The 12,997-nt window shown below is 37.0% G+C and overlaps 1 protein-coding gene across 1 annotated transcript; it reads right to left on the bottom strand.

The window, feature by feature from the left end:
* Window positions 1–522: 522 nt before the first annotated feature.
* On the bottom strand, window positions 523–10,085 carry gucy1a1 (guanylate cyclase 1 soluble subunit alpha 1). The gene is made up of 8 exons (XM_051386301.1): window positions 9,557–10,085; window positions 9,234–9,301; window positions 8,348–8,436; window positions 7,538–8,253; window positions 5,446–5,931; window positions 3,627–3,770; window positions 2,160–2,314; window positions 523–1,841 (listed from the first exon to the last, which is right to left on the bottom strand). Exons 1-8 carry the CDS (start codon window positions 9,794–9,796, stop codon window positions 1,703–1,705), a joined length of 2,037 nt encoding a protein of 678 aa, XP_051242261.1. The 5' UTR covers window positions 9,797–10,085; the 3' UTR covers window positions 523–1,702.
* Between the last annotated feature and the right edge of the window lie 2,912 nt (window positions 10,086–12,997).

Raw genomic sequence — 12,997 nt, forward strand, 5'->3', positions numbered from 1 at the left:
TACTTTAGTAAAAGCAGCAATTCCTGCATTCAAAATGGCATTTAGTAAAATAAAAGTATTATCAGTCTCATCAAAAGGTAGCCTACTGTAAGTATCAAAAGTAAACAAACTCAACTATAATGACTCCTTTCAGAAGGGAATGTTTCTATACGTAGATGCCAATTTTATTATTGCATTACTTGCTTTAACATCTAAACAGCAGGTAAAATGGGAGATTTATATTCTTTATGTGTTTTATGCAAAATCTTCATCTCCAAAGTAACAGTAACTATTAGCTGTCAGTTAATTGTATGTAGCAGATTAAAAAGTGTAATATTTTACTTGCAAATGTTGTATAAAGTTAAATTATCATAAAATAAAAGTGCTAGTGAGGTGTAATTACCTTTAAAATTACAATTACACTTAAAAGTACATAACTTGAATAAATGTACTTTCCACCATTACATATCACATCATGGTTTGTGTCAACAGCCCAATTTAACAAAATACAGTATTATATTCACTGTAGAGTCAATCACTTAAGTCTGTTAATGTCAATATTTATTGCGCCTTGGTTACATTACAATAATGATTAAAGCACATCATTATGAGTGACAGTAGAACATTCATTGTATTCTTGTTGTGTTGTATTCCTGCTATATAGGAAAGGAGTGCAATGAAACCAACCTAATAAATATAGTATAAACATGTGTACAGTGGAAAAAAAGTAAAAAATACATATACATTACTTATATTAGGAAAATGCGGTCTCGGAATGCTTTATGTCTAATAAATGGAAGTCTAAGTTACATTTTATTACAAATATATACTGAGTTGGAACCACAAACCTCTGGAAGAAATTACTGACATGTAAATGTATATTGAACCACCTCTAAAGAAAAAAAAGTAAATATATCTACATATCATTTATTTGAAACTCTAACATCTGTGATCCTGTCTGTATAGGTCCCATAAGGCCCCTGAATCTGCTTCCCTAAATCTTTTGAATCATTTTATAATTTGCTTTAACTTTTCCAAATTATATGTTAGGAAATTCTCCACTGGAACACACAAAACCAATTCAGTTTTAATCTTAATTTATTCTGCTGCAACAGGCCAAGGTGCTTTAGCAGGTAGCTAGTCTGGAAAAATGTGAATGGACCAGTCAGATATTTACAGAAAACAATCCTGATATAAGGAACCACTCTGTTTATCATAATGGGGCTCAACATCCAAAATGTATTTCTGTATCATATCGACATTATGATGATATATTTAAATGTCTTTACAGCAAACCAGAGGCAACTATTGACTTGTTTTGATAAAATGAGTGTATTTTGTACCTCTACAATGTTAAAATGAACAAAACAGTCTCCAACCCTTTCTTTGACAGTATACTGTATATATCTCTGGTGGGAGCTTGGAAAGAAACTTGTGTCATAAATTTGCAAATGACTCATTCTGGAATAAAACAAATAGAGGATGTGAGTATGTCTCTCAGCTACAACTATACAAATGGATAATTGTACAGAGACAAGACTCATATTTGACAGCAAACTGACATCTCTGTCATTAAGCAGCTGCGAGACGTTTGACTGATAGACAATGTCATCAATATCTAAACAACCCAAATCAAAATACACAAGGTGTTCGCACTGTGTTCACTGGATACGTTTATGCTTCGTCATATCTAATGTTTTCTGGGCTCTGCAGCAGCTTGACTTCATTTCAGAGTCAGTTGTGAAGTTTTGAAGGAGGCCTCCAAAAAGTAACAAACACCAGGGATGTCCTCTGGGAAGTTGGCCGGAAGCTCCTGTCTGCTCCTGGGAATGAAGACAAACTCTGGCCGATCCTTCAGCAATCTGGGACAAAGAGCACACAAATAAAACATGAATCTAAAAACAATGTGGCAAATTATTTGACACAAGAGGAAACACAGTGCTCTTCTAAAAGTTAAGTTTCCTGTCGAGAGCGCTTTGTTTTTTTTCTCTCTTCAGCGATACCATACAGTATTGGCTCAGTAAAATCTGACAACTGTATATATAAACATTGACATTATATATGACATTTACTTGTTTTTGTGTCTTTCTGTCAAATAAAATGTTTTAAAGGGGCGTTAAGAGTTAGTATTGTAATTCTAATAGAAAATGCACAACAACCTGAATTGGCTATTACTTCACCTGTGGGTTGTTGGGCTGATGTTGATTTTTCTAGGTTCGCTGCAGGATTCAAACTTGTTGGCCATTGTGACATTGTTCCCAAAAAGGCAGTAGCGTGGCATCCTCACCCCAACTACACCAGCCAGTACTGAACCAGTGTGGAGGCCTATACGCATCTAGGGGAAAAAACAACATTCAACATGATTCAGGCGTCTTCTTTTTGTCAATAGTACTGACAAAATACATGATTTATTCACTTTTAAAGGTACCCTGTGCAGTTTTTGGCCACTAGTAGCGCTATTAATAGTAATGTTTTTTTTTTTTTTAATGAGCAAATGCAAGCAAATGGCAAGACACATATTCCTGCCTTCAGATTCCAGCCTCATCAGCAGAGGGTGGCAGTAACGTGCAAACAAATGTAGCAATGTGCCAGCAAAGGCAGTGAAGAAGACTACTAGCAAGTAAACATGGATGTACAGAAAAAAATGCCTGAAGTAAAATTGCTTTAAAAATCAGTTTGCAATTGTTTTATGAGGGAGAAAATGCACTTAAAATTTTTTGGTAAAACTCTGAATGTAAACAACCTTGAATATGTCAGCTACAGCAGTTACATACTTTTTTAATAAACCTTAATGATATATGTATGTTTTCAATGTTGTCAGCAGCTAATATACAGTTACCACAGAATAATGATTAAAGCAACATCATGTAACTTTTCTACCATAAAATAACAGCTCACTATCATTTTGATGGTACACTGAGTTGTAATAGTGTAAATGGTGCATTTGTCATTCCCATTCCCATATTAGCTGGATTTCTGTGTCTTGTGTTGTTGCACTTGCTTGATGTTTGGCTGTGTTAGAAAAGTTGTTGAATCACTAGTTTTTGAAATCATACAAAATGTGTACAGCTGTTCATATTTACAACGGTGATATTGCCAAATTGCATAAATACCAAATCATACATTACATTACATTAATTAAAATGGAGATTGGAGAGTTTTTAAGGTTAATTTTGATATAAATATGATATACATATCTTAAAATTCCATGTATATGTCTATCATACATACATTATTACATGACCAAATATCTTGATAATTAACCTAAACCCGACACACCATACCTTCTTATGTCTGCATCAAATGGAAAATAATAGATGTCTCTGACATCATTTTATAGACATTTCCCATTTGCCATTATTTTATGTTTAGATCAGTCCTGGTAAATGGCATTGATGTAGTTGTGTATTGTATTGTGTATTTGTAATAATACAGTAACATGCTGGAGTATAATGTAGATGATTGATTTCTTGATTTATTCAAGACTTGCCTTGATTTGACATAACTGCTTAATTGGCAAAGTCCTTTGGGTGTCTTATAAGTTTGAGATAAACTTATAATGAACTTCACTTAAGTGTAGTGATCATTTCTTTTCAAATCATCAAGTTGAATAATGAGTATTACACCAAGCAATACTTGACCCTCACCTGTATTGGTTCTCCAGTTGGTGTCATAACATAGTCTGAAAGCTCCATCATCTTTAAGGCCATAAGTGCTATTTGGAGGGCGTGAGTCTCGCTCTCCTTGTGTAACCCACCAGCTACACAATACGCATCACCAATGGTCTCCACCTGGATACAGTAGATGAGCATTAAAATGATTTATAATCGGATTTCAACTGAGACAGAAGAAAGGATTTGACAAGCTGTTTGTGCACCCTCCTACCCAAAGTCAAGGGTTTCCATTTCAGCAAATCTATACAATATTTAAACTGGAAGTCTAAACTTTATTAAAAGTGCTGTGACAGTAAACTTTGAAGAAAGTGACAAATGTGAAGTGGATATTCATCAAAATGTCTTTACAATCTGACTTGCTCTCCATCTTGCAGTAGATGACAGAGGGCAAGAAACTGAGGAGTAATAAAACTTAAATTGTAATAGTACTTGATCCCTGGTCATATTAAAAAGTCCACCAGTGTTTTCTTCTTTGTCTTTGTTCGTGTAAATCTGGACCGGGGAGCACTCAACAGCTATGTGGCAGAGACAAAGTGAAACTATTTTTAGGCTCACACATGTGGAGTGGAAACAGGGTCCTGAAGGAACCTCTGACTTCCTAGCGTTTTACGAGATATTTGTCAAACATGCTGCTCTTTCTGTTATGCTTCCGTGACACTTTGATTACATTATCCAACCTCCCTGTAGATTAGCAGCCTTTGGCAGACACTGGGGTAGTTGGTTGAGCTACAGTCTCAGCCTGTCTTTAAACTTATAGAACAATAGTGTATTATTTTGTTAAAAACTTTAAATACATGAAGGCATATGATGTAAGTTATTTGACTTTATACACCTTATGCTAGTACCTAATGTACTACATTATTTATTTATCAAACGACAGAAATGTGTGTCCTGTTTTTGAGTATGTGAACTACTATAGTTACATATGCTTCTCATTATTATAATGTTCTATTGACAGTGTTATCAGAAGTTACCTTGGAAAAATGATAAATTAAAAGACATATTTAGGTGTTTTTATTGAGCCACAAGCAGGGCCATTATGTCTTTTATAATATTTCTAGGAATTTGAGTCGTCTTGAGGCTGATTTTTTTTTTTTTAGCTAAATCAGTCAGAATATACTATAGATATCAAAATATTACAAGATTTGAAGAAAACAACAACAAATAAACAAAATAAAAGACATATTGTATTCTCCATCACTTTGAAATACCATTTTAGAAGATTAAATTTGCAGAAAATACACTTAACACATAACTGTTAAATGAATAAATGAAATCTGAGTTGTTGAGATTTCTTCTGGCTATAAGCTTAAAGAATTTGATGAGAACTGACGTCAAATTCTTGATATTTGTCAAAACTAAAAATGTTTAAGCAGAAAATATTATTTACAGTGATGAAAGTTCAGTTTTAATGTGGTAAAATGCCTCAAAATATTGCCACTTTCTCTTAACCTGTATTTTAAGAACTACTGAGATGGTATTGTACCATGTCATTCACACTTTGCAATGGGTAACACAACTGTTTGACATATTGCCATTATTCACCTCCGGATGGTGCTAGTTTCTTTACATTTGGTACTGAAATATAAATGGTTGTTTACAGTTAAACATTCTGTGACTGTACAGTATGAGCGTTTCATGTTGTAATGTTACATGAATTCTCAACTCAGCAGTTGCTACAGCTAAACAGTACTAATTTAAGCACTGCCTGTGTTAAAGTGTTAACTTTGTCATCAGCTCTGGCAAATCAAAACAATGCTCAACAGTACGCTCTTATGTTCCCTTCACCTACCTTATAAACATCAAGCTCTCCACAGTAGTGGTCAAACCTGGTGTAAAGCTCATTGAGCATGGTGATCACTTGCATCGGGGTACAGCGTGAGCAAACAGCCGTGAAACCCACAATGTCAGAGAAGAGCATTGTAACTCGCTCAAACTTCTTGGCCTGGACTGTTTGGCCCTGCCACAGCTGTTGTGCCACCGTGCCAGGGAAGATGGAGAAGAGGAGGTCCACCGTCTTCTTCTTCTCCTCCTCCAGTGCTTGGTGAGCGTGCTCCAAGGCTGCCTTAGCCTTCCCCAGCCGCTTCTTCAAACCGTCTTGGGCTTTGGCCTGTTCACCAACTAGCACCACGTCACGCAACGCGTTATGAATAGGGATGTCTGACAGGTAGAGGCCGCGGCCTGTCAGCTCCTCCAGCTTGTCCACACATGGTGAGCCCAAGAACAAGATGGCGTTGGACTCTGAAACGTAGATCATCTGACCTTTAAGGTCCATGAGCTGAAAGGAAAAATCAGATGATGAGAAAAGATGAAAAAAAGAGTTTGGTAAACTTAGTTAGAATCTAAAGGGCCTAACTGTCCACGTAAATCAATGACTTTGTTTTTTGAAAGACGATTGATTAGGATTATTGTGTAGGCTACATACTGGAGCCTTATTATTTAATTAAGTACAAATTTCCCACAATCAAATGAAGAAAAATAATGTTTTTTCTTCAGTGGAATCTGTGCAATTGTAAATATATAATGTATACATACATAAACTTCCTCAAGACATACTGTATATAGACATTTAAATGTTTGACATAAAGAAAAGCAAACTTCTCATTTGTGTGGTATTTATAAAAGGGCAGCTGTATGCAGCTGTCTGTCAGCCTCAACAGTAAACAAAGACAAAAGGTTTATTTATGTCCCAGAGGAACAGAAATTGTAAAAACAAAAACATACAACCTAACCCTAACATAAGAATATTTTTCACTGTCTATGGTCAAAATGTCTCAACAACTATCAGAAGGATTGCCATGAAATTTGACATTCATGGTTTCCAGAGGATGAAACCTGCTGACTTTGGTGACCATGAGGTTGACAGTTGTGCGAAACATCTCAATAACTGTTAGACTGCCATGATTTCATGAGGTCAAATTTGTAATTTAAATTATTTAAATAATAAACGTTGTGTCTACAGCATTAGCATACTAATACCTTAAACTAATATGATTAATATGCTACTTTGGATAACTGGAAGCACATACGGATTAAGTATTAAAACCAAAGACTGTACTTCAAGGTTCATATAGCTTTGTACAAACACATACTTTCTACCATCTAACTTGTATTATTTTTCTGGTACGACCCTCCAGTCAGCTTTTACATTTACTTCACTATGACTGCTAAAGATATATTTAGAGAATATATATATATATATAAAGAATATTTTTATCACCCTAACAGTTTGGTTTCCCTATGACAGCCTCACAGAGCCAACAGCATGTCTGTAAACTTTTGTGGAACGTTATAACAACACTAGCTATCGGTTGAGAGATACAGCTACAGGAGTATTTTTGAAATATGCGACATAATTAATGTTGAATGTGTCACTTCTGCTGACATTTCAGTCATGTTTGTGCATAGCGCACTTGTCAGCTGAGTAAACATCATAAATCCCAGATGGAAAAAGACCGAGACACTTGCTTTATGCTCACTTTTACCTGTTTAATTAGACTCTGTAGCTCAGCATCTCTGACTGAATGTCATTAGTCATTATACCACTGCCATGTTTACTCACTGATACTTTTTTTTTTCTTCTTGTCATGGCGACCAATTGCTGTGCACCCTCACATAAATAGCACGAGCATGGCTGTGCCTTTGATGGATGAAATGGTTTGACATTTGCTTCTGATCTCCGTTGGGGGTATAATGTTGATCTCTACCTCAGGCCAAGTGCACCCAAGTCCGCCACTAATAAGCTTGACTGCTTATGAACAGCCTGATTTTTTTTCTTTCCATCTCACTTGATTTTATATGAAGACATGACCGGAAGACCTTTTCTGCCTCATTAGTCAGTGATGTCACTTTTCAAGTTATATCCCCCAGATACATTGACATACCTTTCCCGTGTTATCTGTGATGGAGACTCCATGCTTGATCCGAATGATAAACTGTGTGTTCAGCATGGTCAGAATACCCTGAAAGGTACATTTGATCTGGGGGGAAACAATAGAGAAGTGTTCTTGGAAGGTAGCAGTCCGCCTCAATCCATCCTTCCTGATCAGTCTCTTCCTGAGCCCATGTCCTATTTGTATCAGAACCAAGTCCTGGTCCAGGATCAGATGGAAAGGGAAGATGGTAGAGAACAGAGAGGTAGGAAGGGTCCCAGCTGAGGTAGCCCGCAGCGGACTGGGGCTCAGATTTTTAGCATCCTTAACTACAACTGTGTACAGAAGACTGGGCTGCGGGCTGGACTGCAATATGCTGTCTTTAGCACTGGGGGGGTCCATCAGCACATCCACAGTGGTGTGATACAGCAGGCGGGCAGCAGCTTTGATGACTCCAGGGAAAAAGAGCTCAGTGGTCAGGCGGGGGTTGAAGAAATAGACAGTAAGCAGACCCAGATCCTTGTCTAAGCACAGCACCGAAGGTTCGTTTACACAATCCTCTCTGTCCGGGTTGGGCAGCGTGCTGCTCTGTTTCAACAAGACATTGAAGCTGTTGAGGAAGTCATGGAGAGCTCCCCCCACCACCCTCAAAATGTGTCCATCCTCCTCATAACACATGTTGAAGAGCTCCTCGCCAAGAGCTACTCTCAGAGCTTCCATCTGGATTGCTATTTGAGAGGAAACAGGTGAAGATGTGAAGCCCGCAATACACAAATTTATTTTAAAAATAGAAATATCTTATAATTTGAGCTTCGGATTTACCTGTTTTGGTTGAGTATATGTTCATCATTTCTACTAAATGCTCTGGTTCATCACTGCAACTCTGATAGTCGGTACAGCAAATTATTGGACTGAGAAAGACAAGAAATGTCAAAATCAGACACATAAACCAGTGCTCAGTGGACCGTATTTTTTGTTCAATTACTGAAATACATTAGAACGATATATTTTATATCAGTTAATCTGCCAAATATGTTCCCCATGAATCCATTGTTTTGCCAAGAAATAAAAGTGAAACATAATTTCCCAAATTTCCCAGTGTCTTGTTTGTCTGATCAGCAGTCGAAAACCTAAGGATATTTTGTTTAATATCAAATCATGGCCAAAAAACCCAGCAAATTCTCACATTTGAAAAGGTGCAACCAGCGAAATGTTTGCCATTTTGGCTTGAAAAACAGAATAAATCGATTAATCAATCATCCTATTTGCAGATAACTCTGATCAGCCAGTCGCCAAATAGTTTTAGCTCTACATCGGACTGTGATTACACTGAGAACAGTATGGAGGATCTTTCATTGTCTGTGTTTTTCAGCAGATTTGTAAGGGATTTCTCTCTATCTCTGGGTATCCATAGCAGCCTGAGTCTGCATTGCACATCACTGTTGTTACCATCATCAGTATCAGTCTAGTATGAGAGTAGCAAGAGCAATTCGTAAGAGCTCTTATAGCTAAACAGAGGTTACAAATGAGGTTTAACATCTGTAACATAATTACTGCTATTAGGATACATACTGGGGTACTGTAGTAGTAAAGGCCTATAATTTACAGCAGCTGTAGTAGTAATTGCAGCAGTCTAAGAGAAGTAGTGTTGTTGTTATTGATGTCTTAGTGGCAGCTGTATTTGAAAAAAAAAACCCACATGAGTTACCTTTCAGAGTCCCTGGTGTGATCTGATAGTCTCATCATTCGTTGGAGGGCAGTGTGCAGCCTTTGAAACTGTATGACAAAGTGTTGAGCGAGTTAAAGGTCACCGTCTGGCAAGACTTAACAGCAGCTTTAATTACAGAAGCGCCCACAAATTAAAAACATAGAAGCAGGATCACCATATCTTCATCTAAAGTGAATGTCTGTGCGTTAAAGCAGACGTGCGACAAACACAAATTGCATTTTTCCCCCTTCCCCTCCCATACATCTATGTAAAACATACTGTTGTTGCATGAGGTGAATATTATTAAATGTATTTCAACTCACCTCGGGACATGCCAATTTTCGTATGCTCTCCCCAAGTGTATGCAGGTTAACTTTGGCTCTGCTTGTCTTCTGTTGAGGTAGATCCTCACCTATTTTTCCATGCACGTCCCTAGAAATAGGCAATAAATCCACGGCGTCAACTGAGCTCTCCTCAAAGTCTCCGAGCTCATTATTCTTGGCGCTGCTGGAGAATGGACACTCTCCTGATATCTTCAGTTCTTTCAGCTTCGCGCAGAACATCTTCTCCGCTGTAGTCTCCCGGCTCTTCTCTCTCTTATCTAATTTCGGAGGGAGACAGTCCTGGTCGAGCAGCGGCTGCGGTCTCTGGGAGAAATTCCATCATCTGGTTGCTTGCTGCTCATCCAGGATGCCTTCCTCCTAGCGACGCGCTGATTCAAATGATCAGCACCAAAAGCCAGAGAGACCACATGCAATATTCATTGAAAACTGCACGGTGCAAAAATGATGGCAGGGAACTATCATTACCAAAAGCCAATGAGAAACTGGAGAAAAAGGAGCAGTAGGCCAATCCTTGCGCAAGTGGGGCTGGTGTGGCTGAACAACCTATCAGCAAGGAGAAATTATTTCCAGGCGACTCCTCGCATGCAATGCACTTTTTTATTTAGATCAGCCTTTGGTCTGGGTCCCATCATATGAACCTGGTCCCCACATAAAATAATAATCATATTTCCATTATAGTCAAACATGACATTAAGTGTAGGCTACGTGTCTGTGGTGCTCAACTGTGTGTTTGTCGTCTTTGTACTGTATTCCTACAGAATAGTTCTGAATTTGATACAATATGATTATATTTTGTTAATATTTTATACTTTTGTACTATTTCACGCACGCACACTTACAGATACATAGCCATACATTACAACTTCCCTGCTGAATTACTCTTGTGAAACACCTTTAAATTGACTTGTCTGATGTTTAAGATCATAAATGGCTTATAAAAGGTTTGTGCTTTTATTATTCAGAGAAGATTAAGCAGCAGCTCCACAAGGTCTTCTCTGAGAGGAGACACTAAAAGCCCCTTCAAGAGCTCCTTCAACGTCTTGCTCTCAGTTCAAGAGTTTCTCAAATGTGAAGTCTTCTGAATTGTCTGAGTCAGACATATGGATAGTCCTAATCCACACAATATTTTTGCTATTTACCATCTTTTGTAATATTATTATTTGTTAGGCTACAACTAATGACAGCAAATTATTTTTTGCATTTTTCCTTTAAAAATGACTTAAAGTGGAACTCCCTCATTTCACACATCAAAGTGTGTTGTCTTGGAGAATATACTACTGCATATGTGAAGTTGTATAAAGCCCTTTGTTGCTCCAGAGGAAGCTGCTCAATGATACATTGCCTCAAGTGATGTCATTTGAGTCAGCATTGTTTGGGGCTGAAGTCTGTAGCTACTTCATCTCAGCTTGAGGATAGCGGCTCAAGGATGTAAAAAAGAAGAATGTGTGGAATAATCTGTTGCAAAAGTGTTCTTCTTTAACTGTCCATCATGAGTCTCCTTTAAATAAATAATCACTGGATAATAGACTTATCATTTCAGCTCTATTATATCGGTCCTATGCTTGCAGCTGTCAGATGGCCTGTTTTGTATGGTTTGGTTATGTACTTCATAGGCATATTTATTGGTATTTTATCAACTGTTAGCATTTTGTTCAGATTTGGTTGTGAAAATGTGGTTATATTTCTCATCCTTTGCTTGATATTGCTTTGCATTGCTACAATATACTTATTGGTTGGTTGATATTGTGATTGCACCAGTGTTTTGCTGTTTTCTGTTGCCCTGCCATAGTGTGTGCACCATCGTAAGGACCATTTTGATGCTGGGTTTGTGTCTTTGGCATCTTACGCTGTTTGTTAATGAGTCACTTCACCAAATTTAGAACATACCACCAAAAGTTTAAAAATGCTGGCCAGCTAACACTGGCACGTTCACAGAAGCATTGATTAATGTGCTTTATCCTTATAAATAAAGCTAAATATAAGCTAAAATAGCATTCACTCCAATATTAGAACATTTTCCACACTAGCATGTTTCTGTAAGTCTTTTTATATGTTCTTATATGTCATAAAAACACAGTGTGAGTTAATTTGTTTTATTCAAGATTATTGCGGAAATGGTTCAGTGATGATTAAACATGGTGGATGATCATTTATAAAACTCATGTCTAAAATAGATTTTATTGGCCATGATGAGGCTACAGCACAGCTTGTTGGCCTTGTTTGGTCTGAAAAGAGCATTTTCATTGTCTAACATAATAAATCCATTGCAGAGCTTAAATAATGAACAGCTTTGTCAATTGGGAATTTTCTCATTTCTCTCTGGACGCGCGAGCTGCTTACATTGGCTGTCTTTCAAGAACAAGGCCAAGGATGTTGCTACTACACGACAACAAAAAGTTTATAGGTCAGAGATTAAAGGGGGAATCCTTTCATTGGGCTGCAGGATGGCCAAAATGAATGCAGTTCATTAGACTGTGCTTTTGTCTATACGCTGAAAAAGTAGCCATTTTAAAATGTGCAGGTTATTTTATCTGTGACACTTTTGTGGTGCATTATGTTAAATAATGAGGATGTGGTCATTAAAGACTAAATAAGAAAGTTGCCCTGTGATGAATGTTTCAGTTCATAATTGTTTTTTTCGACATAGTTTCTCATATATCTATTGTATAAAATAGTGTAAACACAAAACCAATGTAAATCACAAATATGTAAATATGACTTTGTAACTTCTAATAATATATCTAATATCTCTACATGAAGAGAGGAGACAAAACTGTTGTGCACTAGGGTGGTTGAACAGTGCAAGGTGCTGAAATGATGTCTGTTAAATGGCACATAAATCAATAAACAAATTAATTTTAATTTAATGAAATAAATTCCCCTTAAATTCAAACAAATATTTGATCTCCAGATAAATGGCGGTGGTAGTCAATCAGAAATGGTGCAAAGTTTAAATCATTTTTCTTTCTTAAATGAATAACAATAAATAAACATTAAAAGCTTACAGGGTATTTGCTGACTCCTGGTTTAGGTCGTTGGACTTCTTTAGTCTTTTTGTCGTAGCATATTGAAAATATTTGGTAGGAATCATGTGTGTAATGTCCTTAGCAGAATCTCCTTAATTTGCAGTACACTTTAAAGGAGGGATTTAGGGGAAGTTCATTGAGCTCTTGTTTTATGATCTTACGGTAACACAACCTGTTTTGATCTCGTCGTCAGTAGAAAGAGGGCTTACTGTATGTCTTCAGATGTAAGGGTCCTGTCAAACAATCCTTCTTTTAAAGGCCAACTCACTGAGCTGATTAACGTTAGCCAAATGAAAACATTTCTTTACAAGCACATTCGCCTAAAAGTTGAGAGATGATGAAGAGCAAATAAATTAAGTGGGTTAATGTCTTTGTTTTTGCTATTTTTTTCCTA

The sequence above is a fragment of the Dicentrarchus labrax genome, unplaced genomic scaffold (assembly GCF_905237075.1).
Source record: "Dicentrarchus labrax unplaced genomic scaffold, dlabrax2021, whole genome shotgun sequence".
Taxonomy (NCBI): Eukaryota; Metazoa; Chordata; class Actinopteri; family Moronidae; genus Dicentrarchus; species Dicentrarchus labrax.